Here is a 23,285-nt window from a genome sequence, read left to right as displayed (position 1 = left end):
AGAGCCCAATGCGGGGCTCGATCCCAGGACCCTGGGATCATGACCTGAGCCGAAGGCAGAGGCTTTAACCCACTGTGCCACCCAGGTGCCCCTACATGGAAGTTTTTCTAAACATGAATCGCCTAATATGTGCCAGGAGGTCATTTGAATTCTCATGAATCCCAAGGAGTTAGTATTATCATTCCCATTTTAACAGATGTGAAACCCAAGGGACATGTTAAATGGCAGAACTAGGACTGGACCACAAGACTAAAGAAATTCAAAGCCTCATCTCTATATTGTGCTGTCTTGCTAATTTTGAATGTTAAATAATGTGCAGACCCTTCACTCCCTCTATACAGTAAGTTCTTTAAGTTCTTTTTTGTGATACAATAAATAAATATAGGTCATAACTACTTTGTATAATCCATGGGACCTACTGAGAACTCTGAAGTTTTTAAATACCAGATAGTCCATGTTACCAAAGTTGAAATGTGAATGTTTTTTACTCCTAGTTGAGCCTGGCATATAAAGAATCTTTAGTCTATAAGGGCTTTGTGAAAACACAAAATCTAATTCCACTCAAATCAACTTACACATTACCCTTCTGCTTAACCAACAACCAGGAACCTGGATTGTGTTTCTTTTTAAACTTCTCTAAAATCTAAAACTATGCCCGTTTGTGGCCTGCTACTTCCACAGAGTTTGTCCCGACCCCAGGAAAAGAATCAGGTCCTCGTTCTCCTACCTCTCTGTTTTTCCTAGTTTGCTTTAGTGTTCACAAGGACCTCAATCCATTGAAAGGAAAATTTTGCAAGTGGCCCAAATCATCTGGATGAAATATTCCTCAAAACAATGCATGTCTCTTTTCTTTGTTTCCATGTGTACAAAGCAACCATCTGATTACTAGCTTCATAATCACTACGGTACAAGGAAAAGGGTGTCCCAGACAGCAATATAAGTATTCCAATCACTGGGTAGGTATGTCCTCTATCACGAATTAATAAAATTGGTATGCTTGTTGCTTTTTCTTTTTTTTTTAACTTTTAACTTTCAATGACTTCCCCGCTGCCCATGGAATAAAGCCATAAAAAAAAATCTTTATAAGTTGGACTCTGGATCCTTTACAGTATCATCTGCTCCCAAAACTCTTGCTGTTTGTTCACACCCAACTACTCACATTCTGTTCCTTAAACCCACCCCTCCATTCACTTTTACCTTCAAACCTTTGCATGTGGTATTTATTCCTGTCTTCTCTCCTCCCCAGCCTCTTCCATCTGACTAAATTTCATTCATCCCTAAAGGTCCACTCAAGGGTCACCTCCTTTGTCAAATCTCCCAATGAACCCCAAGTGGAAATATTCATCCCTCCTTTTGCTTCCACAGTCCTTTATACATACTTCTGTTCTAGCACTTATAGTATCATAATTACTTATTTGCATAGGTCTTTCCTTTGTTAGATGTGAATAACCAAGGGCAGGAACCAGATCTCACTCATTATTCTGGCATCTCCAGTGCCTAACACCGTGTTACTTGCAATAGGTACCTAATAATTGCTTTTTGGAAAACTGTAAAAACATATCCTGGCTCTGCTAGTTGCAACCCACTCTGAAATGTTAGGATAGAAAGTTATTAGCTACTAGGTCCTATTTGCTGGACAGTCAGGCTCTGAAAGAGCCTTTGGGATATTTAGGAAATGAGAGAGAATGTTTATGTCCATGCTGAATCACCTATCCTGCCAAAACCATGCTCACTACCAACACACAGGGAAACGGTTGCCAGGCACAATTATGGAAAATCCATGCCTGACAACCATTCCTAATACAGCTGCAATACATACTGTTCTCCCTTCACAATGCAAATGCATCACTTCCCTTCTAGCCTCTGCCCCTTCCAGGGACAGTTTATGCAGCTGAAAACTTCAGCTCTCCTGAATACAAAAATCCTGTTTCATTTGTAGAATGAGATGACTATAAATTTACAGCAGGGAGAGAGAGAGAGAGAGAGAGAGAGAGAGAGAGAGATCCAAGGAATCTGGTGGCCAACCAATGAGAGCCTAGCACCCCAACATCATCAGTATCTATTTCCCCAAGTCTCTCCAAAACTAATTCTGGTCTTTGTTCTCACAAAGTACACCCCTGGTCATTCTGTTGATTCTAGCTTAGGCTAAGTGTTCTCCCATAAAGGCAGTAAGGGGATTTCTAAGTCTGGAAAATGCAAGAATTCCATACAGCAAAGTAACAAAGGCCTGGATCCTAATCCACCCTGACTTCGCAGTGAGAATGATGCAGTGGGGGGGGATGAGAAATTCTTCTACAACTATCATAGAGCAGCCTGTACAACCATTCAAACAGCTCAAGTTAATTTATTTTGGCCATTTTCAACTCATTCCTCCCAAGAAAGAGATCTGTGCCTGGAAAGGATCAAATTCCTATACACCTGATCAAAGTTTTTCAGAGGAAACCAAACTAAGTGAGCCAGCTAAAAGGACTTTCCTGAAACCAGCCCTACTTCCCCCTTCTTTCCTCCTTTCATTTGCTAGGAATCCAACTTCCTTTCAGTTGGAGGCCACCAGCAACATGATCCGGTGAGGTGCTGAGATTTCTTCACCTATTTGTGTTATAATTCTGCGAGCTGTTAAAGCTCTCACAGCCCAATACAGGCACAGAGTGTCCTCTCTTTGAAGAGTGCAGTGTTGCTCCAAAGCCTGCGAGGAAACTTAAGGGAACTAACCATTCACTTAGCAGCATTTTTTCAATGAAGTTCAGCAGTACAATCTAACCTCTTTGTGCTCTGAAATGAACCACATTTCTTAAAAGAAAGACCACAGGGGGGTGACAGAACATTTGCTGCAGGCAGGGAAACCTGGACAGCTTACAGGAGCTGATGCAGAAGGGAACGAGCAGACCTCCTCAGCAGGTCCCTTTCAGCATTTCATTTCTCTCTCTCTCCTGCTGCATTCCCAAGCCACAAGGGAAGAAAAAGAGGGAGGGTTTTACAGCTTCTGCATTAGTTTCCCTTCACTGGCTAGGTGTCGTAAACAAGTATGCTGGACTCAGTCATAAGGGCTGAAGTTTCCTTCCGATGAAAAGAAACTAGAGGCCCAGTCACAAGGGCGCCGCTGAATAAAATAGGAGAAAAGTGCTGCCTCTGGAGTTTCTGGGGGGAAATCTCCCGGGCTGGAAAGCTCAACTGGCACACAAAGCAAAAGCCCAGCCCTGGATGTTCAAGATCAGGGCAGGGGCCCCCGGGAGCGCGCACCCCGGCCTCGAGCGCGAAGGACGCCTCGGGCATCAGGGGACACGTCGGGGAGCCGCAGTCCGCAGACCCTCCGCCTGTCAAAACTTTCTCGCGGACACCTAGGCCTTGCAGGAGGCACTGGAGTGCGGGGCTGCTCGGCCAGAGCGCCTCCCGGCTGCAACCCGAGTAGACGGCAAGCCTTTCGGTGGGAGGGAGAACGGCGGCAGACCCCCGCCTCCACCGGCTCGAAGCCCCCGGGGCTGCGCGGGGGAGGAGGCCCTCCCCAAAAGTGCACACTCACCGACCCCGGCCGCCACGCGACGGCGCGGAGACTGAGGGAGACAAAGGGGGGCGAGAGCCCCCGGGCGGGCTCGCGGCCGCCCGAGCCTCGGCGAGAGGAGCTGGACGCTCGGAGCGGACCGGGAGGCTGCTCCCGCCCGACTCCTCCTCCTCCCCGGCAACTCCCTCGGCGCCGGGGCTCGGGAGGCAGCCCCCGGGCTCGCACCCTTCCAGATAGTAGGGCGGCTAATGTAGCCAGCGTTGGGGAAAGCGCCGTCTCCCGCAGGCTTATCTCAACTCCGCAAATAAGCTGGCCCGAGAAGGAGCAGGTCCCGGGCCAGCCCCGACGCCGGGGTGGGCGCCACCCCGCCACCCCGCCCGGCCGCCCGGCCCTCGCCGTGCCGCCCGCCGCACCTTTGTAGCGCTCGAGCACATCCTCGTACGCCTGCACGAACTCCTTCTCCTGGCTGCGGTTGGCCGGCTGCTGACCCGGCACGTAGCCGGCCATGGCCGCCCGCGCCGCGCTCTCCCCGGGCCCCGGCGAGCGCCGGCTCCAGGCCCGCGCGCTGAGGCGGCGGCGGCGGCGGCCCCAGCCTCGGCCCTTTGTGCGGCTCGGGGGCGGCGGCGCCCCGGCTGTCCGCTTTCCGCTGTCCGCTCCTCGTCCGCCTCGTCCGGCCTGGCAGTAGCACTCTGCTCCTCAGCCTGCCCGCAGCCGGCCGCTCGCAGTCCGCCGGTCCCGGCTCGCGTTTCCGCCTCCCCACCCCTCGCTCCGCTCCTCCCTCAGCCCGCCCCGGCGCGGCGGCGGCGGCGGCGGCGGCGGCGACTCCTCCTGTCAGGAGCGGCAGACCCGGCCGGTTCCCGCCCCTCTCCTGCAGCCTCGGCGGCCCGGCCCCCCGACTGCCCACGCGGGGCCCAGCTAGCTGCGGACCACCGCAGGCAGGGCAGGGGGCGCGGGCCGAGGGAGGCGGGGGCCGCCGGGAGGGAGGCCCCACGCGCGTGCGAATGAAGGGCTGGGCGGGCCGCAGCGGCGGGGAGACCCCAGGCCGACGCCACAGGGCGAGCGGGCGGGCACCCGGCTCGGCGCTGACCTATACCCGCCGCTGGGACAAAGGAGGGAGCCCCTGACAGGAGGAAACCGGGTCCGGCCTGTGCAGCCGCAGAAGGGCCTAGGGAAGCTGAGGGGAAGGGAGAGAGCGAAAGACCTAGATAGATCCGGAGCTAGACACGGTCAGAAGGAGGACAGGGGCAGGATCCAGACAGGGCTGCAGTGAGAGGCTGAAGGCCACACTGAGGCCACACGGAATCCCAGAAACAAAGGGTTTTCCAGAAATGGAAGAAACTGAACTTAAAATGAGAGGGCACGCCAAGCACCATGAAGTAAACCAGGCCAAGGATGAGGAGCCAGAAGCTGAGAAATGACCACGGGGTGGGGGGGGTGGAGGGTGGGGAGGACGAAAACGGGACTCTGACCGCACGCACGGTGAGGGGAATAAGAGAGACAGAAGGACATAAATCTACGGGGGGGCGAGGGGGGGCCCCAACAGAATTATGGCGCTGTGACAGCCATCAGAACAGAGACCTAGATGGGAAGGGAGAAATGTGGGGACCTGTTACTGAACAAAGAAAAGAATCCTGGAACCTAACTGGTCAGGGAAGAAGAAGGAAGCCAAGCATTTTCCGTCAGGGGAAAGGCTAGCGAAGGACGGAAACTGGTAAATACAGGTAGGGATTTACTTGGAACCATTTTGAGAAAGGGAGTTCTCAATGTCATCCCATCCTCCATTCATCCGTGTAACCTTCAGTCCCAATATTCACAGACGGCACTGGGGGCCCACAGCTGTGAACCAGCAACTCGGGTAAATGCAGGTGATCGGTTTTTTTGGCCCCCAGCTCCCCTCACCCAGCCATTATCCTTCAGGGCCCTCACCCAGCCATTACCCTTCAGGGCCTCATCAAGTCTGCTAACTTGATTTTTCAGGGGGTAGGGAGGTGGTTGTGGGTAAAAGTTAAGCTGGCAGATTTCACAATAGCAGCATATTAGCAAGTAAAAAAAGAATTCATGGGACATTGAACAGGCAAAATTGGGACTTGGGTTTCCATTTCAGTTCCCATTCTCAAGGTTTTTGAAGAGGAGCTTCTTCCCCCTGGGGCAAGGCCTGCCTCTTTATGGACTATGAGTAGTTGCCAAGTACTTGGTCAGTGCTCAGCACATTCCTAAGAAGAGATGATGCTTTTCACTAATAGGTGCACACTGGTTGTTTCCACACCATACCATGATCAAAAATCAGGTGAGCAAGTCATTAATCATATCTTTCCCCAACCATCAAGTTCTGCTGGCCTGCCCAAGTTCTAGGCATGAAAATCATATATGGAAGGGCCTAAAAGAGGGCGGACAAGGGAGGGTGTTTGGACAAAGGCTCATTTCCTTCCAGTTTAATCCTTTGTGCTTAAAAAAAAAGCTAGACCACAGTTTGGTGTCAGCTGCTAGTGAGCTCAGTTTAAGAAAAGAAGGAAAATAAGCCTGAAGTTTTTGGTGGTTGTTTGGTTTTTTTTAAGATTTTATTTATTTATTTAACAGAGAGAGATGGCAGAAGGAACACAAGGCGGGGGGGGGGGGGGGGGGGCAGTGGGAGAGGGAGAAGCAGGCCTCCCGCTGAGCAGGGAGCCCAGTGTGTGTGTGTGGGGGTTCATCCCAGGACCCTGGGATCAAGACCTGAGCTGAAGGCAGATGCTTAACGACTGAGCCACTCAGGCGCCCCAAGCCTGAGGTTTATTATTTTTCAAATAAGAGACTTAGTGGAAAATGCAGGGTGAAGGAGTTGGAGATTGATGGCATAAGCACATTTTTCGTAAACAGCAGAGAATATAGAAATGCTAACTCTGGGGACCTTGACTGTATCCGTGCTGAGTCATCTGCATTTCCTATATTATTTTATTCCAGTAGGACTAAGAAGGCCCAGACACAAATACACATACACACACCTCCACTCTCACCCCCAGACATCTGCCTCATTTTCATTACAGTAAATAGCAAAGTCCCTCCATCCCCTCCTGGGGCTGCTACGTGTGTCACTTTGTAAGCAGGTTCCTCAAGAATTGTGACTGAGGCTTGCCAAAAGTGAAGAAAGACAGGGGCAAGAAGGGAGAGAGAGTCTGTTCTGGGAATCAGACTTTGTTGAAGGCTTAGGGGGCTTAGAGGGGAGAGGGCAAGAGGTTGAGATTCCTTTTAAGAAACATGGTATTCAAGGAAGAAAGTTCTGGTTTGGGTTGTGGCTGGAGGGCTTCTCAGACTCAAGTAGCTTTCTTGACAAGATTTGCATTTAAATGCTCCCATGAGATTTTGAAGTAATGAATTCTTCTAATGAATGGAAAAGGGGAAGTCCACATGTTTGGCTGATGTTTCTGTTTTATACAGAGAAAATTTTATAAGGATAGAGGAACAAAGCAGCTGCTGGAGGGTGGGGGGATGGGAAGAAGAAAGATTATGAAGGGGAGGTTTCTGGGTTTTTCCAAGCAACAGTCTAAATTTATAGCCAGACCACACAATCAGGACAGCTCTGAGGCTTTCTTCTTTAGGTCTATGATTTTCCTTTGCTCCTGGTGGCGACACTGCTATTGCATTTCTATGGAGGCTGCAATGGGGAAGCCGAAGGAGGCAGGATGTACTCAGAAGGACATCTAGTGGGAGGAAAGGGTAAATAAAGTAAATAAAGCCTTATTTTTCCACCACATCCTCCCCCACTCAAGCCTCACCAAGGGCCCCTCTCTCTAAGGTCCAGCCTCTTTCAACTTCTTTCAGCTTCTCCAACATGTGCTCTCTTACCTCAGGGCCTTCCCACCTGCTCTTTTCTCAGGCTGTAATCCTTCAATGCTCTCCTCTTTTGGCCTGGCTCATCCTACTCACACCTTTGCTGAAACTCCTGCAGAGAAGCCTGCCTTGATTTAGTAGGTCTTCCCACCCCCTCCACTCCCCTTTGGTAATATCCATCACACTTGAAGCTATCAGTTCCATGTCTTTAATCCTTACTAAACTATTAGCTCCCTGAGGACCGGGGCTGTTGTCTGCCTTGTTCAACACTAGACCTGCATCTAGCAAATGATCAGGCACGTGCAGGGCACTTGGCAAATATTTGTTTAAAATTTTGACTCAGTGGATGCATGAGTGGACCCGATGATCCTAAAATACTCAGCTGCCTGTGGCTTCTGACTAGCTGAAGGCTAGAATATTTAAGAAGAGAATATGCTTATCTCCCACAGTGACCCTTACCTGTGCCTGGCATTCAAAGTCCTCCCATATTTTGACATCTACTTTCCTGTACAGGCTGGCCTCCCACGATGCCCTCATGTGTGGGGTCTTCCCCTATAATCAAACTCTGAGCCTTTGCCTGGAATGTCCTCCACTCCCCAACTTCACCTAGTAAAATCCTACCCATCTTGGAAGCTCACCCAAAATGACATGAAGTTATTTTTAATCAACCCAGGTAGAAGAGACTCCTCTCAAAATCCCGGCCACATTTTCTTCCTCTCACTCCCGGGACTCCAGCCACATGTATTGTGGGTGTCTGCATCACTGCCTCCTTAACGTTCTCATTCAGAAGTTCTTTGAGACTCATCTATTTCATCTTCCTTCATCATAGGACCTAACACAACGCTTTGCATCTACTAGATGTTCAAGAAATAGTTGCTGAAGGCATAGATGTCTCAAGTGAAGACATGGGGGTGGGAGATGTGGGCAAGATCTGTGATTCAAGAGAAATGAGAATCCAATTTAGTGTCCACTCAGTGGCCAAGGGCTTCAGGTGCAGAGGAGAAAGAAGAAAATGAAAATGTTTCTCTTTCTGCTGGCGCTCCTCCTCCAACCTCTGGAAGGTTTACTCCCAGCACTTCTTCAGCTTGGCTCCTACTGCATTATTTTATATGTGTTAATGGATGCTTTATAAATAAATTCTTTGCTAGTAGTGCGTGTGTGCGTCCGTGCATCTGCGCACGTGCTCTGTTCCTCCTTGCGGGGGTAAGCTGTCTTCTGTGCCTTTTACATTCCCCGGTAGTAGCTGGAACCAGATACTGAAAGGGCTGGCCCTATCCTTCAGCTAGATCTTGGAAGAAGATCATCCGGTTCTGGTCTCAGGACACCTGCCTCCAGGCCCAGCAGGACACCTGCCCCCAGGCCCAGTCTTCCATCACCAGCTAAAACTCCCTTTCCGCCCAGCCCCTGGAAACACTTCACTAAGCTTTGCCTCCAGTTTCCCAGACCGCTCTAGGGTAGGAAGCGTCTGCCCACCATCATGCTGCCCTCTTCTGTTCAGAAAGTGCAACGTCGCTAGTTTAAGAGGTCTGGATGGTGCCAGCCACCCAGGAAGACAAGATCCCTGCCACAGGCAGCCCGTCACCATAGCAACCCTCAAAATGGTTACTCAGCCATCTGGGTTACCATAGCAACTGGCCAAGTCTCTCCACCTCAGCCTCCCTAGGCCTTCTCCCCTGACTTGTCAGAGCCAATGCCAAAGAATCTCCAATCCTTACTTGGGGGAAGTGAGCAGAAGCTGGACCTCTGATAGGCAGCTGTCCCGAAGGGGCGTGGAATGCCTCACCCGCCCGGGGCTTCCTAAGGCACAGTGGAGATAATGGGAGTTAAGGCACTCCGTGAACCTTGAAGTGCCGCGCAGATGTTAGCTATTATTAAACTACCCTTCCTTGTAATGGGGGAGGCAGTGGGTTGCCCTAGGCAGAGCTAGAGCCATTCCCGGCATGGCCTCTTACTGGCCTGGAGACCTTCAGCAAGTTATGGGACTCTCTGGGTTTCTGTTCTATCTACCAAGGCACATCTGCCTCCTAAAGTTGGTTTAAGGATGAGGTCAAAGGAAGCCTGTAAGCTACTAAGCACAAACCTGGCATTCAGAACATATCAATAGGACCTAGGAATGTTATTGGCCCCTCTGCAGTCTCCCAGGCTTTCTGTGACACTAACAATTTCTTTTTCTCTCTTGAAGGAAACAGGCGAATGTGAGCCCCACTCATTCTGCCCCAATCTCCTTTCCTCCTCATCCTGTGTAGGGGCTCTTTGGTTCCTCCCAAACAGGGCTATAGGCACTCTGCACACTTTGGGGGAATTGGAGGTTCCCCAAATTAGGCGCTGTGGCTAATCCCTCCACTTGAAATAGCATTGCCTGTGGCACCTGGATGGCTTAGTCAGTTAAGCATCTGCCTGTGGCTCAGGTCCTGATCCCAGAGTCCCAGGATCAAGCCCCTCATCAGGCTCCCTGCTCAGCAGAGAGCCTGTGTTTCCCTCTGCCTCTCACCCCCTCATGCTCAAGTGACCTCTCTCTCTCTCAAAAATATAAATAAAATCCTAAGGGAAAAAAATAATAACATTTCCTCATCCAATACTACCTCAGGACAGAAACCCCTAAAGGATTAGTGAGAGGCAGCCTGGAAGCTGAGTACGGATCCCAGAGAAGCCCTGGAAAGGAAATAGCTCACCAACATCAGGGCAGGCCTGGGTTGCAGGCCCCTCTCACAAAACCAGAATCCCTTCCCTCTGTGATTTTAAAGACTTCAGTCCTAATGCATCTCAAGTTCAGTATCTTAAGACTGAATCTTTGAAACCCATCTTCAGGGGACTTTCTTAATTACACTGGCAGGATCCTGATTCATTTGAAGTGGTTTAGGCAAAACAAACAGATACCACTTCAGAAATCAAATTTCCAGACACAGAGCCAGGAATGCTTGAGCCCAGCTCTGCGTATTCTGGGAGTAAGGCATGGACCACAAGCTGGAAGGGCCAGAAGATCAGATAAGCAACATTGGAAGGGACATGTGGGGCCCTGGGATTCAGAAGTCAGAATCCCACATGATGCCCCTGGGAAATGGGTTGAGTGGGACGGTTCCCATTAAGATATGACTACTGAACAGATAAACCAATATTCTGACTACAGGGGGAAAGGCAATATGATAGATTTTATTTATTTATTTGACAGAGAGATAAATCACAAGTGGGGGGGGAGGCTCCCTGCTGAGCAGAGCGCCTGATGTGGGGCTTGATCCCAGGACCCTGAGATCATGACCTGAGCCCAAGGCAGAGGCTTAACCCACTGAGCCACCCAGGTGCCCCAATCTGATAGTTTAAATGTGAGGCGGTGAGAGTGTGTGATTACTGGAACTTCCAACTCTGTAATTGGGGAGGCAGAAATGAGGTGCATGGCTGAAATAAGATTGGCCATGAATTGATCATTCTTGAATCTGGGTGATGGGGGTTCACTATACTATTCCCACAACTTTAGTGTATGTTTGAAATGTTCTGAAGAAGGTGGGGAATTTAGAGTTAGGCCCTGAATTTGGAGTTAGGCCAACCTGAGCCACGGCAACCAGGGGGCGCCATACACACTCAGAGGACAGAAACTTCCACCCATCATGCTGAACCCCAGCTCCACTAGTCCCTTACCGTCTGACTTCAGACAAGTTCCTTCTCCTCCTTACTGTAAAACTGAGAGAGTAGCAACTAGTTCCCAGGGTTATGGGAGGACTGAATGATATAGGCACACATCTAGGACTCAATATACAGTGGCTTTTACAACTATTATTTCCTAGGGGATCCCAGCTGACATAAGCTCCTAGGAGCTCCTGGACTGAGTCCAGAGTTCAAATCCCCAAACCACCCACTGAATTCTTTAATTCCTAACTTCTCCCGGCTGTTCGCTCTTCATTTCCCTTCCTTCCTTTCTGCTGAGGCCGAAGAAAGGAGAACAGGAATAGAAACAAACAACAGGGATATGCCCTTTCTCCTCAGGTTGTCCTGGCAGTCTTACTTCTTTCCCAAGGCCCAGATCAAATGCTATCATAGTGCTAAGCTAGCACTGGGGGCAGAAGTAGGGAAAAAGGCCTTCCCATTTGGAAGATAACTCCTGCTTGCCACGTGCGCAGCTCAGGATGCGTGCTGGCTGCCTGCACGGGAGGGAGCTGGGTTCTGAAGCCCAGTTGGAGCCTAGCACAAAGCAGCTCTAGAAATATGTGGCAAACAAGCAAGTGCATGATCAATGAATAAGTAAAGGAATGAATCGATGCATTCATGAATTAGTGAACAAGTGTATGAGCAAATGAATGACATGCATTGAATGGTTAATGTGTATCTAGTGCTGGTTACCTAACAGGCATTGAGCCAAGCACCTCACTCTCACTATCTCATTTAACCCACCCCATGAGACTCTGTAGTGGCACTCTTGCTCCCCCCATTTTAACTGTGGGAAAGTGAGGCTCAGTGAGGTTAGTCATTTCCTCGGGCTCACCCAACTGGCAAGTGATGGAACTGGACCTGGGATTCCAGCTGACTCCCAAAGCTATGCCCCCTTGAGTGAATGAAGAGAAGAGAGAGCACAGGAGGGAGGAAACGAGTAAGGAGGGAATGCAGAGGGAAAGGCATGCCCAGAGACACACCCACTGAGGCTCCAGGCAGAACCTCCCCCTAGACACAAGGCAAAACCCTGGTATCTTCTTGAGTAGGGGTGAGACACAGCTGAGGACAGAAACTTCAACCCATCATTGGTTTTCAGGTTACAGGGGATGCCAGACCATCTCTGCAGCAGCCTCCTAAGTCCAGGCAGAGACTGCAGCCAGGTGCACCAGTTCTGCTCCTGCAGGAGCGCCAAGGCAGAGCCAGGAAGCTGGCCCACTTCTACCTGACAGGTGGCAACTGGCAGACTCAGGGCCAAATCACGGCAGGTCCTAGCCGCAGCAACTGGCTGGGCGCAGGATCACACTTTCGTGGTGGCGGGTTATTAATACTCCCCCCCCCCCCATCCAGATACGTTCACAGACCTCTGCAGCAACAAAAGAAAACGCAGCCCTAGATTCCGCTGTACGGTCAGCTCCTCTGGTGTCATGTCATCTCTAACCCCGTGGGATTGAGAAATGACAGGCCTCCGTAGCCCCCGAATGAAACAGTCCTTCCTCCGCATTCCTAACCTCAGCCCTTAGCTGCTCCAGAACGGAGAGGCATGAGTCAGACTGCCATTCCAAACCTGTCTCCGTGTCACCTGGGAAGTCACTGGAAAAGCATGATGGGAAACCAACAGCACAAAGCCAACACCTTGCAATGTGGCAATCACCTTCCTTTGCCAGCTGGGGTCCCACGAAGACCCTGAGCCTCAGAGGAAAGACAGTCAGGCTGTCTTTTCTGCTGCCTGCACAAAATTCTGCCCACGTGGTCCCTTTCCATCCCTGCAGCTACTGTGACCCAGATTCACTTTCAAAGGGCTCGGGCTGAGCTGGTGGTGTGTAGCTACAATTCTTTCTGCCCCACTTTCATGGGACTTTCCTGCTACCGAAACCAAGCTCCAGGATAGGATCAGGGGACTCCCGAGGATACTGCCAGGAAGAAGCAGAGAAGCTAGGAAGTAAGAGGAGCCTCCCTGGGTGCAAAGGTCAAGAACCTGGGGCAAGCAAGACTGGCGGCTCTGAAGTAAGGGTTCCCAGTGGAATTGTTTTTAGGGCTCCCTTTCCTGCCCCTGCTTTCCTTTCTTCTCAACATGGTTTGGCCAGAAAAAAAAAAAAAGCCTTTCCACCTGCCCTCTGACAAAGCCCTAGTGTGAACAAAAGAAAGGGATGGAATTAAGAGGCTCGGGGCTCCTCCCTGGCTCACCTGGGAAACTGCTGCCTTTCTGGAGACTCCATTGACTCTTCTATTGGCCCAGAGAGCTCACAAGGAATGACACGCTAAGTGCAGCAACGGGCATGTTAACCCGTGTTGTCTAACACGTCCCGACTCTCACTCAATGGTCATTCAAAGCAGATGCCATCATCTCCCTTTTACAGACAAGGAAACTGAGGCTCTAGGAAATGAAGTCATTCACCCAAGTTTTCTGCCTCTAGGTCCACTTGTCTCCAATGGGCCTGGCACCTAACTGGGGCTAAATCCATTTTTTTATTGAACAAATGAATGAACAAACAAGCAAAGAGACTCCTTCTCAGAGCTTCCATCCTGGAGGAGAGATGCATGGGTGCAGAGAAGCAGGCCCCTTCTTCGGACCAGGCATAAGCTCTCAAACACTGGTTCCCCAAAGGGAAGCCCTTGAGAGATTCCAGCAGCGGAGGTGAGGTGAGCTCTCAAAGCAGGGCCAACCAGCATTGGAGCTGCATCTCATGGCCCTCACCAGGCTTCTAGATTCTAGTAAGCCCACGCTTTCAGGATGAGATTCTGGGGCAACACCAGGCAGGGTAAGATGGGACTCCTGACTACAGCAACCTCTAGATCTGGTGGCGGAAACAATGAACTGTAACATAAATCAGCTGAAACAAGGGCTGGGCAGAGATACAATTGCTATCTGTCTGGAGGGATCAGGGAAGGCTTCCTGGGGGAGGCCACATGGGTGAAGATGTTGGGAATGATGATTTCACCAGCACCTGCTGAGGGGTGGGTTGCTTTCTACTGGTTAACTAGGAGGCCAGTCCTTAGCCCTGAGTCTCTATGCTCTCCTGTTTCACAGTACACACAGGAATGTAATTATTTTTTCCCTGCTGTCCTCTCAACCAGACTGAGCTTTGTGAAGAAGGGATCACATCTTCAGCCATCTTTGAATATCAATGCCGAGAACAGGGAGGGTCCTGAAGATGTAAGGCTAAGTGGATGAATACCAGATTGATAGGTGGATGGGGAATTCTCCCTGCACCCCAGTCCCGGCCCAAAGGGGATCTCTTCTTCCAGACACTTTACTGCCATCTGCAGGAAATTTGTCATAATAAATATACAAAGCCACAATGACAGAAAGGAGGAATGGCGCCCCCTTAGAACTGTACAGTGTACAACTGTGTGACACTCTGTCCTACACCAGGCTTTTCTCTGGGAGGTGGGGAGCGCCCCACAAGCCCCAAGATATACATTCTTTACTCTCCTGTGGGGTTGTGGTCCTTGAAGACTACCTTCCCCAATCCCTCCCATTCCTTGTTGCCTCCCGCCAATGAGTAAGGCTATCACTAAAGCTGGCTGGGCGGTAACAGAGAGCCAGAGGGCTTCAAAGAGGCAAAGTTTCAGAGATCTTTGTCTCTGCCTTTTTATAGGCCAAGATCTTGAGACCTCCACCAGAAGTGAGCAGGAGGGCACTCAGGTGAGTCTGGAGACTGGCTCAGCTTTTTAGATTGTCATCTGCACAAGATTCAGCCTGGCCCGGTTGCCACACGTTGCCTGAGGAAATGGAAATAACAGTGTACCCAGAGTCAGAGGCCCTGTCTCTGCCAGGGTGTGACTACAGGCAAGTTGATTAAATCCTCTGGGCCTCAGATCCTGACACATGTCCTACCTAACTCGCAGTTATTGTGAAATCTCTATGCAAACCAAAACACAGATGGACAGAAAACGGCTTTCTTGGTAATGGACTATTGTTCCATTGTAATGGGAAGAGGCTTAAGGAGTTGAGAACAGGGCTGGCCAAGAAGAGAGAGAGAATCTGGCGGGAAAGAATGAGGATGGGAAGAATCGGGTTACAGCCCGCATGCAGGCCCCAGAACCTGTGTGGGCTTTGTAGACTGAGATCAGCAGGTTTCTCGTCCTGACACGCCTCTCTGGTCCGACATGTGTGACCAGCAGGGCCCCTCCTCCCCCGCCCCCAATCAGGCCTCTCAAGCGCAGGATGCTGAATGGGGCCAGGGAAGGAGGGAGGTCTCTGCATTTGGTAAGACTGATTCACACACCCCCACTTGGCTTCACACCCAGACCCATGGGGAGGAGAAAACTGTATGGGCCACAGCTGGCTCCCAGGGCCAGAATGACTTCATTTCCTCCCAGAATGAAAGTTGTGACTTCAGAGAGACTCGGAGCACCCAGGGTCTCCCAGACATGCCCTTCCTGCACCTCACAGGAAGCAGTCCCCAAAGAAGCCAGGTTGCCTTTTAAATAACCCTGGTCGAACCCCCACCAATGCTCCGAAATCACAGCAAGATTGCAGCCAGGCCCTGCAGCAGCCGGCCCGCCTCTTCTCTGCTGCTAACGAAACACGCCCAACTGCAGCACACGAGTTATTTTTAACCATGACAGTCTCCACATTTTCAGCCTCCCTGGCCCAACCCCCTCCCCAGGATTGTCATTTGGCAGCATCAAGAGGTGCAGAAGATCAGCATGGATGCCGGAAACACAACACAGTGCCGGCTGCCCCTCTGCTTAGTTGACCCAACAGCATCTTTAGAGACGTTGCCTGGGGCCCAAGCCCTCTCAAGCCCGCTCCACTCCTGTGCTAGACTTGCAATATTGAACGACAGGCAAATCATCCGGTGGGGCCCCTCAGAGCAGCCTGGAAGGGGAACTCACCCCAAAGGGACCTAGATGTATGTCTACGTGGTGGAGGATTGGGCTAGAGAGCATACGGAGGGAGGAGGCCACCTTCAGGAAAACGAGAGCTTTGTGGGTCCTGAGACCCCCTGGTCGGGGCCCCTCAAGTTTGGAGACAAGTAAAGCCCTCCCGGCATCCTAGAGACAGCTGGGAAACTCTACGGACTGGCTGATGCCACAGGTCCAGACGTCTTGAGGAGGACGGAAGACCCTTCTCCAAGGACTTCCTGCTGCCCACAAAAGCAGTGTAAACTCTCCAGCTTGCCTGCAGGGTCTCCTTGGAAGTTCACCTTCTGCTAAAACCCTCCCTTCAGGACTTGAGCCCACAGATCCCTCTCCCTACCTAGCATCCCTTTACAGTTCACTGCCTGCTCCTGGATCACTCACAATTGGTCACACATTCTCCCCAAACGCTCCTTGCACTCCTTCCATCATTCGGGGTTCACTGATCCCCAATATGCACAAGGCCCTGTGCAAGTAGCTGGGGGCAAACACAGAAGCAAGACATGGTCTGGCGTTGCTAACAGTCCTGAGGGAGTGACAGGTTCCCTGGGGGATAACTGCTGAGCTGTACAAGGGAGCATAGGGGAGGGAAAAGTACGAATATGAGAGCGGAGGAGGGAGTTCTGGATACTGCTGGGGATACTGGGGACAGAGGAGGTCGCACTTTCCCAGTGCCTTACAGAGAAGAAAGCTACATCATGGGAGGTCTGAGCCCGCAAGGCGCACAGCTCTAGGGGTCAAGGTACAGCTCAGTGTGACAAGGTGCTTAGAGGTGGAGATAGCAGGAAGGTGAAGCTCAAGAGGGGCCTGATTTCAGGGGCCTCTATTCCCCAGGCAAGGAAGAGCCAAAGAAGGCTCAGAAGCAGCTAAGTGACAAACAGGATCAGGTTCACATTTTAGAATGAAATACTCTTGTGAGTCACATGGAAGAGGGTCAAGACCACAAGAACTGAGAGGTGCAGGTTGGAAGACCCATGTGGGAGGGGACAAAGCAGCAGAGGCAGCCGGGGCATTTGTTGAGAGACACCAAAGAGAAAGCAGGACAGGCCTTGGTGAAGGAATGAAAGCGGGTGATGTCACTGAACTAGCTGCTGCTCGGCTTACTCTAGCTTGGCCTCTGTACTCTGGGCCCACTGGCAGCGGGTGACGCTAAGCATAGCTCCTGGAGGAGGCTTGGATGCCCTCGAGGAAGCAGCAGAGGGAGCACTCCACAACACTCCCCCCCTTTCCTGACCCAGAAACAGTGCTGAGAGCTTTCCATACATTATCTCATCTCATCCTCAAGGCAGCTCAGCACAGGAAGCAGTCTCAAGATAGGAAAGTGAGGCTCAGAGAGGACAGGAGACTTGCCTAGAGCCACACAGCTGGATTGTGGCAGGATCACTGGCCAGCACTTCTCCTCCCTGACTGCAGAGCCCGCACTCCTGACCGTGGCCCCGAGGCCCGGCCGGCTCAGTTCACCTGCCAGCAGAGAAGCGGGCATATCCCACAGCAGCAGGCAGCCCCAGCCATCGGGCCACAGGGAGGCTAAGTGTGTACCGCATTTTCAGAAAGCACTGTGAGTGAAACTGCCCTCCCAAGGACTTACTCCAAGGAAATAACTCAACAGAAGTCAAGTGCTATTATTCATAAAGATGTTCTTTGCAGCACTGTCTATTGTGGCAAAAAAAAAAAAAATTAGAAAATGAGTAGGATTTTTAAAATCATGAAATGTTACACAGCCTTTATAAATGGTAACTCTAAAGCCTAAGGTGTAATATGGAAAATCATTTGGATATAAGTGTAAGTGAAAAAAGTCAGATCCAGAATGGTGCGTAGGCCACAAAGGCAACTGCATGGGGACAAAGATGGAGAAGGTGCAAAACTGCATCCAGGCCTCTGGCCAGCTCACAGGGGTGAGGAATGGCAGAGTCTACCATCTTGGGTTTTTCTTTAACGTTATTCCATCATCTTTCCAACAGTAACAATGCCAAATTGGACTCCAGCTGGCTTGTCAGAGTGCCTCAGGAGGCCCCCTGCACGACGCGCCCCCAGCTGGTGCACACAGGCCCAGTGTCACCTTGCCTCCTGCCACCCTGCTTGCTAGGGCCTCTCTTACCAGCGACTCTGACCACAGCCCGCTCCGCAGGGTCCAGCACTGAGTCCTGGCTCTTCCGCTTCTTCTGCTCATGCAGTGGCAGGTTCCAGGGTAAGGTGTCCCCGGGGGGACATGGGGAGAGGCTCCCTGACCTCTCGCTCCTGTATGATCTCTCACTCCGGCAGGACCGCTCACTCCGGCAGGATCGCTCACTGAGCGTTTCTTCGTCTGAGGAAGACATCGCCCAGGCAGGGGCTGCCGTGGGAGGGCCTGGGAGCCCAGGGACAGGTGGTCTGTGGGAGAGAGGAGAGCACATGAGCAGGTGAGGGGTCAGTCGTTATAAGGCACACTGGGACTTGGGAAGCAGGTGCTAGTCCTAGTTCTGCCATTGACTTGACCTCTGAATCTCAGTTTCTTCATCTGGAAAATAGGATGATGATAATGCAGGGCAGAATGAATTCACAGGGGTTGACAGAAATCCCAGGATATAATATGTAAAGGTGTTCATAAATATGAAAATACTCAGGGCACCTGGGTGGCTCAGTTAGTTGAACGTCCGACTGTTGGTTTCGCCTCAGGTCATAATCTCAGGGTCGTGGGGTCCAGGCCCTCATCAGGCTCTGTGCTCAGTGGGGAGCCTGCTGGAGAGTCTCTCCCTCTCCCTCCGTGCCTCCCCCTACTCTCTCTCTCTCTCAAAAGAAATAAATAAAATCTTAAAAACAAATAAATAAATAAATCTGAAAATACTCTGTAAAAGTTAAGCTCCTATTCCTAGTAAGGGCCATTATTGTTAGTTGGTCATTTGGACCTTTCAAGTCCCACAGATCATAAGACGTGGATTCAGGTTCTGCTCTGAGGAAGCTATTTGACCTCTGAGCCTCAGCATCCTCATCTATAAAGTTGGGATGAGGATAGCAGCTACACCTCCCAGGGCTGTTTGCAAGGCACAAATGAGGTCCTGCAGGTAAAGTGCGGAACAGGGCACAGTGTCTAGTAAGCACTTAATGGACAGCATCTACTGTTCCATTCCTGTTCGACCTACCTCCCAGGAATGTTGTAAGGATAAAATGGAGCAGCAGATGGGAAGTATTTTCAAAAAGCTAAAGCACGATCTCACTGGCAAGCCTGAAACAAAGCTTGAGCTAGAATAGACAGAAATTCTACATCTGTCCCATTCCATCTTTGGCCAAGTCTATTGAGAAAAGTATTGAACTTGAAGTAAGACCGACCTGCGTGTCAACTCTGGTCTGGCCACTTTACAACTGGTGTGGTCTGGGGCAAGTCACTTCACCTCTCTGGGACTCAGTTTCCTCATCAGCAAAATGGGGGCACTATTTCACCTTAGAGGATGTTTTAAGAACATAGTGAAATGCAAATATAAAACTGGCTAGAACCGGGGCGCCTGGGTGGCTCAGTGGGTTAAGCCGCTGCCTTTGGCTCAGGTCATGATCTCAGGGTCCTGGGATTGAGTCCCGCATCGGTCTCTCTGCTCAGCAGGGAGCCTGCTTCCTCCTCTCTTTCTGTCTGCCTGCCTCTCTGCCTACTTGTGATCTCTCTCTGTCAAATAAATAAATAAAATCTTTAAAAAAAAAAAAAACTGGCTGGAACCACACAGGGCACACAATGGGTGTTAGATAAAATGTTCATTTGCTTATTCCAAGGACTGTTGTGGGAATAAGTGGCACAGCATGGGGGTGGGGGAGGTGGTACAGAAAGTTTTTCTGGTCATTTTAGCTAGTGGAGAGACCTGAATGGAAACACAACCACTCTGGGGCCAGCTGGGCTCCACCAGCCAGACTGGGCAGCCGTCCCTCAGCCAAGCCAAGCTCCTTTCCCAGAACCATCTGCTATACATGGCCCACCACCCCAGCGGCCTCATCAGAGCGCGGATGGTGCATGCCTTCAGCTACCAGCCTCCCTGCAAGCCCCAAATCCAGCTCAACTAAGCAGCTCTCACTTTGGCTCTAGGGTCCAGGTTGGGGGGAGACGGTCAGCTTTCCCTTATGGGGAATACCTGCACCTAGGTCTCTGGGTACAGCTCCTCCTGGATTCTGGGCATCTCAACCTGGAGGGAGCAAGGGGCAGGGGCGGGCTCCTGGGTCATTGGCAGATCCCCACCAGAAGCACAGAATGTGAAAAGATAACAAAAGAAACATCAAACGTTTGCAGGAGGCCTGCAAGCAGCCACGGGCGGATAGAACAGCCCTTCCAGGGCCCCTCCTGTGCGGGAAGCATTCGGGCCCTTTTCCCATGGAACATCAAGAAAGAATCTAGCCACAGAAAGGAAAGGACCCAGGATCTGGCACAGCTCTGCCTTTTATCCTAGCATTCCCCCCTCCCCGCAATTACTTCTGGTGCCCGCCTCCCACAGCCAGGTCCGATGCCCAAGCGACTGCCCCCGCCTCGGGGGAAATTCAGGCCAGGCTCAGGCTTCCCTCCCCAGCGTCAGCCGCGGCCAGGAAAACGCCCCTCCTCTCAGACCACCTGCTTCAAGCCAGAACCGCCCATTCCTCCCCAAGACGCCCATTTACTACAAAGGCCGGCACATCCCCAGCCTCCTCCCGGGGAGACCATCTCTCCCCGGCTCTACCCGGGTCAGTCAGCCTCCCCTCGCAAACACCTGTTTGACCTCGGGGCTCTCGCCCCACCCCTCGCTCACCTGAGTCACTCCATCAGCCCCCAAGTCGCCGGAGCGCGCGCCCACGCCCCCAGCCCACTCCCAAGGCCGTAGGCCCGGTGCGCGACGGGCACCTCACCTGGCTCTCGCCCGCTGAGGCCCTCCCGCCCCCGGCCCCCCACACTTGCCCCGCGGTGGGGGAGGGGCGCGCCCGCGAACCCGGGGCCCCGCGGGTGGGTCCGCGTGCCTGCCGCGCGCGGCTGACAAAGAGCGGGGCCGCGCCATGCGGACGCGCGACCGGGGGCCGAGCGGGCGCCCAGGCCCGCGGCAGAGACCTGGGGCCGGGAAGCGCCTTCCCCAGTCGGGCCCTGGCCGCTCCCGCAGATGTCTCGCCCGTCCCGAGAGGGCTGGGCGTCCCATCTTCCCGGAGAACACGCCTCCCTCCGGCCCGGGCAGCGCCCGCCGCGGGGAGACCCCCGCCCCGCGCGCTCGGCGCTCCCCCGCCCGGGCCGCTGGGGCTGCAGGTGCGAGGCCCGGGCGTCCGCGATGCCCGCGCCTGTCAAGCCGCCTCCCCGCTGCCGCCGGCCACCCGGACTCGGGCGCGGCCGCCCCGCGCCATCCAGCACCGCGCCCCGCCGCCGCCGCGCACCCGGTGGACAGGCAGGGAGCCTGCAGCCAGCCCCGCGCCCCGCGCCTTACCCTGGGAGCCGGAGCAGGGGAGAACGGCCGGCGGCAGCAGCAAAGGCGGCGGCGGCGGCGGGGCGCGCCCCGGGCTGGAGCGCAGAGGAGCCGAGGGGAGCGGCTCCCACAATGGCCGAGCTCGCGGCGCCGAGCCCCCCGCCCCCCGCGCCCTAGCGGCAGCGGCTGAAGCGGAGCCGGCGCAGCCGCCCAACCCGCTCCCCCACCCTCGGCGCCGACGCCGCCCCCCGCCCCTCGATGCGCGCTCCCCCCGCCCCGCACCCCACCCGCGGCCGCTGCCTCGCTCCCCGCGCGCCCCTGCCCGGCCGCAGCCCGGCGCCCCACCCCGCACTGCCCCCCGCGCCCTCCCTCTGGGTCCCTACCCCCCGCAACTCCTCCCGTGCGGCCACCGGGTTCCCAGGCCAATTCACACCCCCACATTCCCCGCCCCGTGCTCCCGCGCCCTCTCCGTCCTGGCCCCGCGGCCGCTCGCTGACCCGGGCCTGGCTCATCCGCCCGTCTCACCGCCGGTCCCCGAGTCGCTGTCCCAGGCTGCCGGGCCGTCTCTCAGCCCGGACCTGGTTCTTAAACGGCCCATTCCCCGGCCTGCCCCTCCTTTGCCCGCTTTCCCCAGACCCACATTCTTTCCCTGTTCCTGGGGCTTCTGCTTCCGCTCGGGAGAGCGCCCGAGCCGGTCCACATACCCGCTGGGCTTCTGGTAGGAGGGATCAGAAGGAGGCCCCATCTTCCCCACAGGGTAAAGGGCAGAGGGGAACCAGGCCCCATGAGGCAACTCACTCTTGTGCTGCTTCTCCTGAGAAAACATTTATTGAGCGGTTTCTGCATGCTCCGCCTAGTAATACAGAAAATAAGAGCCAGAAATGCCTTCAGTGCTTTCATAGTACAGATAAGGGCGTATCTTCAGAGAAGGGAGGGTATTTGCCTCAAGTCACTCCTCGAGTGACCTGCAGAGCAACAGCTGCTATTTGGGTGTGCCTCCTGGGGGACCATGCAAAGATCATGCAAGGTGCTTTACCTGGGCCTTGCTGTATCTGATCCTCACAATCCTGTTCATTCATTCTTTCAACAAATCTATGTACTGAACATCTACCATGTGCCAGGCCCTGGGTTCTGTGCTAAGAATATAAGAGTGAGCAAGATGCATCTGGTCCTGCCCACTGGCTCCACTGGACCCGTAAAGGCAGGATATAAACCTCAGTGGATCCCTTAAGGCCATATTATGATCACCAACTTCTGGGTGTAGAAACTGACTAGATAATTTACTCAGTCATCTAGGAAGAAAGTAGCCAATTCAGGACTAGGATTCATGTCCTCAGACTCCATATCCTGGGTCCTTTTTCTCTGTAAAGGTTGTGGGTGGGATCAACTTAGAGGCCCTTGAATTTCAAGCTAAGAAATCTGGTCTAAATTATGTGGTTATGAGCAGCCAAGGAAGGAAGGAAAGCAGAAGAGTGAACGCAATCCAAAGACAGGCACAAGATGAGTGTGGATGGCTATGCAAGAAGACTATTGCAATAGTCCAAGCGAAAGGTAATGAGGCTCTGATCCCAAGAAGGAACAGTGGAGACGGAAAGGGGGGATTTCCACCCTCTGACACCTTCTAGGTTTCTGTCTGCATGTATCCTCCCATATTAAATAAAGGAAAGAAACCACCATTATTAAATTTCTACTAAGTGCGAGGCAATGCTCCAGGCATTTATGTACATTATCTTGTTAAATCCTCCTCATAACCCCGTGCAGTAGGTATCTTTAGGATTAGATTTTAGAATAAAGAGACAGCGACTTTGAGAGGTTAAATGACTTGCTGATGCCCACAAAGCAAGCTAGTGTTGGGGCTTGGGTTAAAGCCCAGGTTAAAGTGCAAATCTCATGCTGTAACCATTGTTCTTCACTGTCTGAAGCCAAGGCAAAGAACCCAAGACCTTTGATCCAGCCAAGAGTTCTTCACTGTGGACCACAGGTACCTTTTGGACTTCCAGAGAAAGGTCAGGGGTCCACAAATATTGCTGGGCTGGTAGCATAGGGACATCTCTCGCCAGAAGCCTGCAGAGGCCTCAGCTCAGAATTCAACAGACCGG

General features: G+C 52.6%; 2 protein-coding genes across 18 annotated transcripts in view; one reads left to right on the top strand and one right to left on the bottom strand.

The window, feature by feature from the left end:
* The window catches only part of MACF1 (microtubule actin crosslinking factor 1), a 340,165-nt gene extending 322,018 nt beyond the window's left edge, over positions 1 to 18,147 (bottom strand). For 16 of the 17 annotated variants that reach the window (XM_044237864.1, XM_044237868.1, XM_044237866.1 and 13 more), the window contains exon 1: positions 17,913 to 18,147. In XM_044237864.1, the coding sequence (XP_044093799.1) occupies positions 17,913 to 18,132 (220 nt within the window). In that variant the 5' untranslated portion in view covers positions 18,133 to 18,147. Of the gene's footprint in view, positions 1 to 3,912; positions 4,045 to 17,912 lie in introns of those variants that run through there. The other variant, XM_044237871.1, reaches the window with a different exon arrangement.
* Positions 18,148 to 20,271: 2,124 nt separating this feature from the next.
* Positions 20,272 to 21,908, top strand: LOC122899102 (basic proline-rich protein-like). The gene is made up of 2 exons (XM_044236757.1): positions 20,272 to 20,485; positions 20,623 to 21,908. Exons 1-2 carry the CDS (start codon positions 20,272 to 20,274, stop codon positions 21,906 to 21,908), a joined length of 1,500 nt encoding a protein of 499 aa, XP_044092692.1.
* The last annotated feature ends 1,377 nt before the right edge of the window (positions 21,909 to 23,285 follow it).

This window comes from Neovison vison, chromosome 2 (genome assembly GCF_020171115.1).
Source record: "Neovison vison isolate M4711 chromosome 2, ASM_NN_V1, whole genome shotgun sequence".
Classification (NCBI taxonomy): Eukaryota; Metazoa; Chordata; class Mammalia; order Carnivora; family Mustelidae; genus Neogale; species Neogale vison.
The sequence above is the reverse complement of the archived record's forward strand: the minus strand, read 5'-3'. Positions and strand labels throughout refer to the sequence as shown.

Coding starts and splice junctions, on each gene's coding strand:
- LOC122899102 (XM_044236757.1), top strand. CDS start 20,272: ATGCCCAAGCGACTGCCCCCGCCTCGGGGGAAATTCAGGCCAGGCTCA. Junction 20,486..20,622: donor CTCTCCCCGGCTCTACCCGG/GTCAGTCAGCCT, acceptor CCAAGGCCGTAG/GCCCGGTGCGCGACGGGCAC.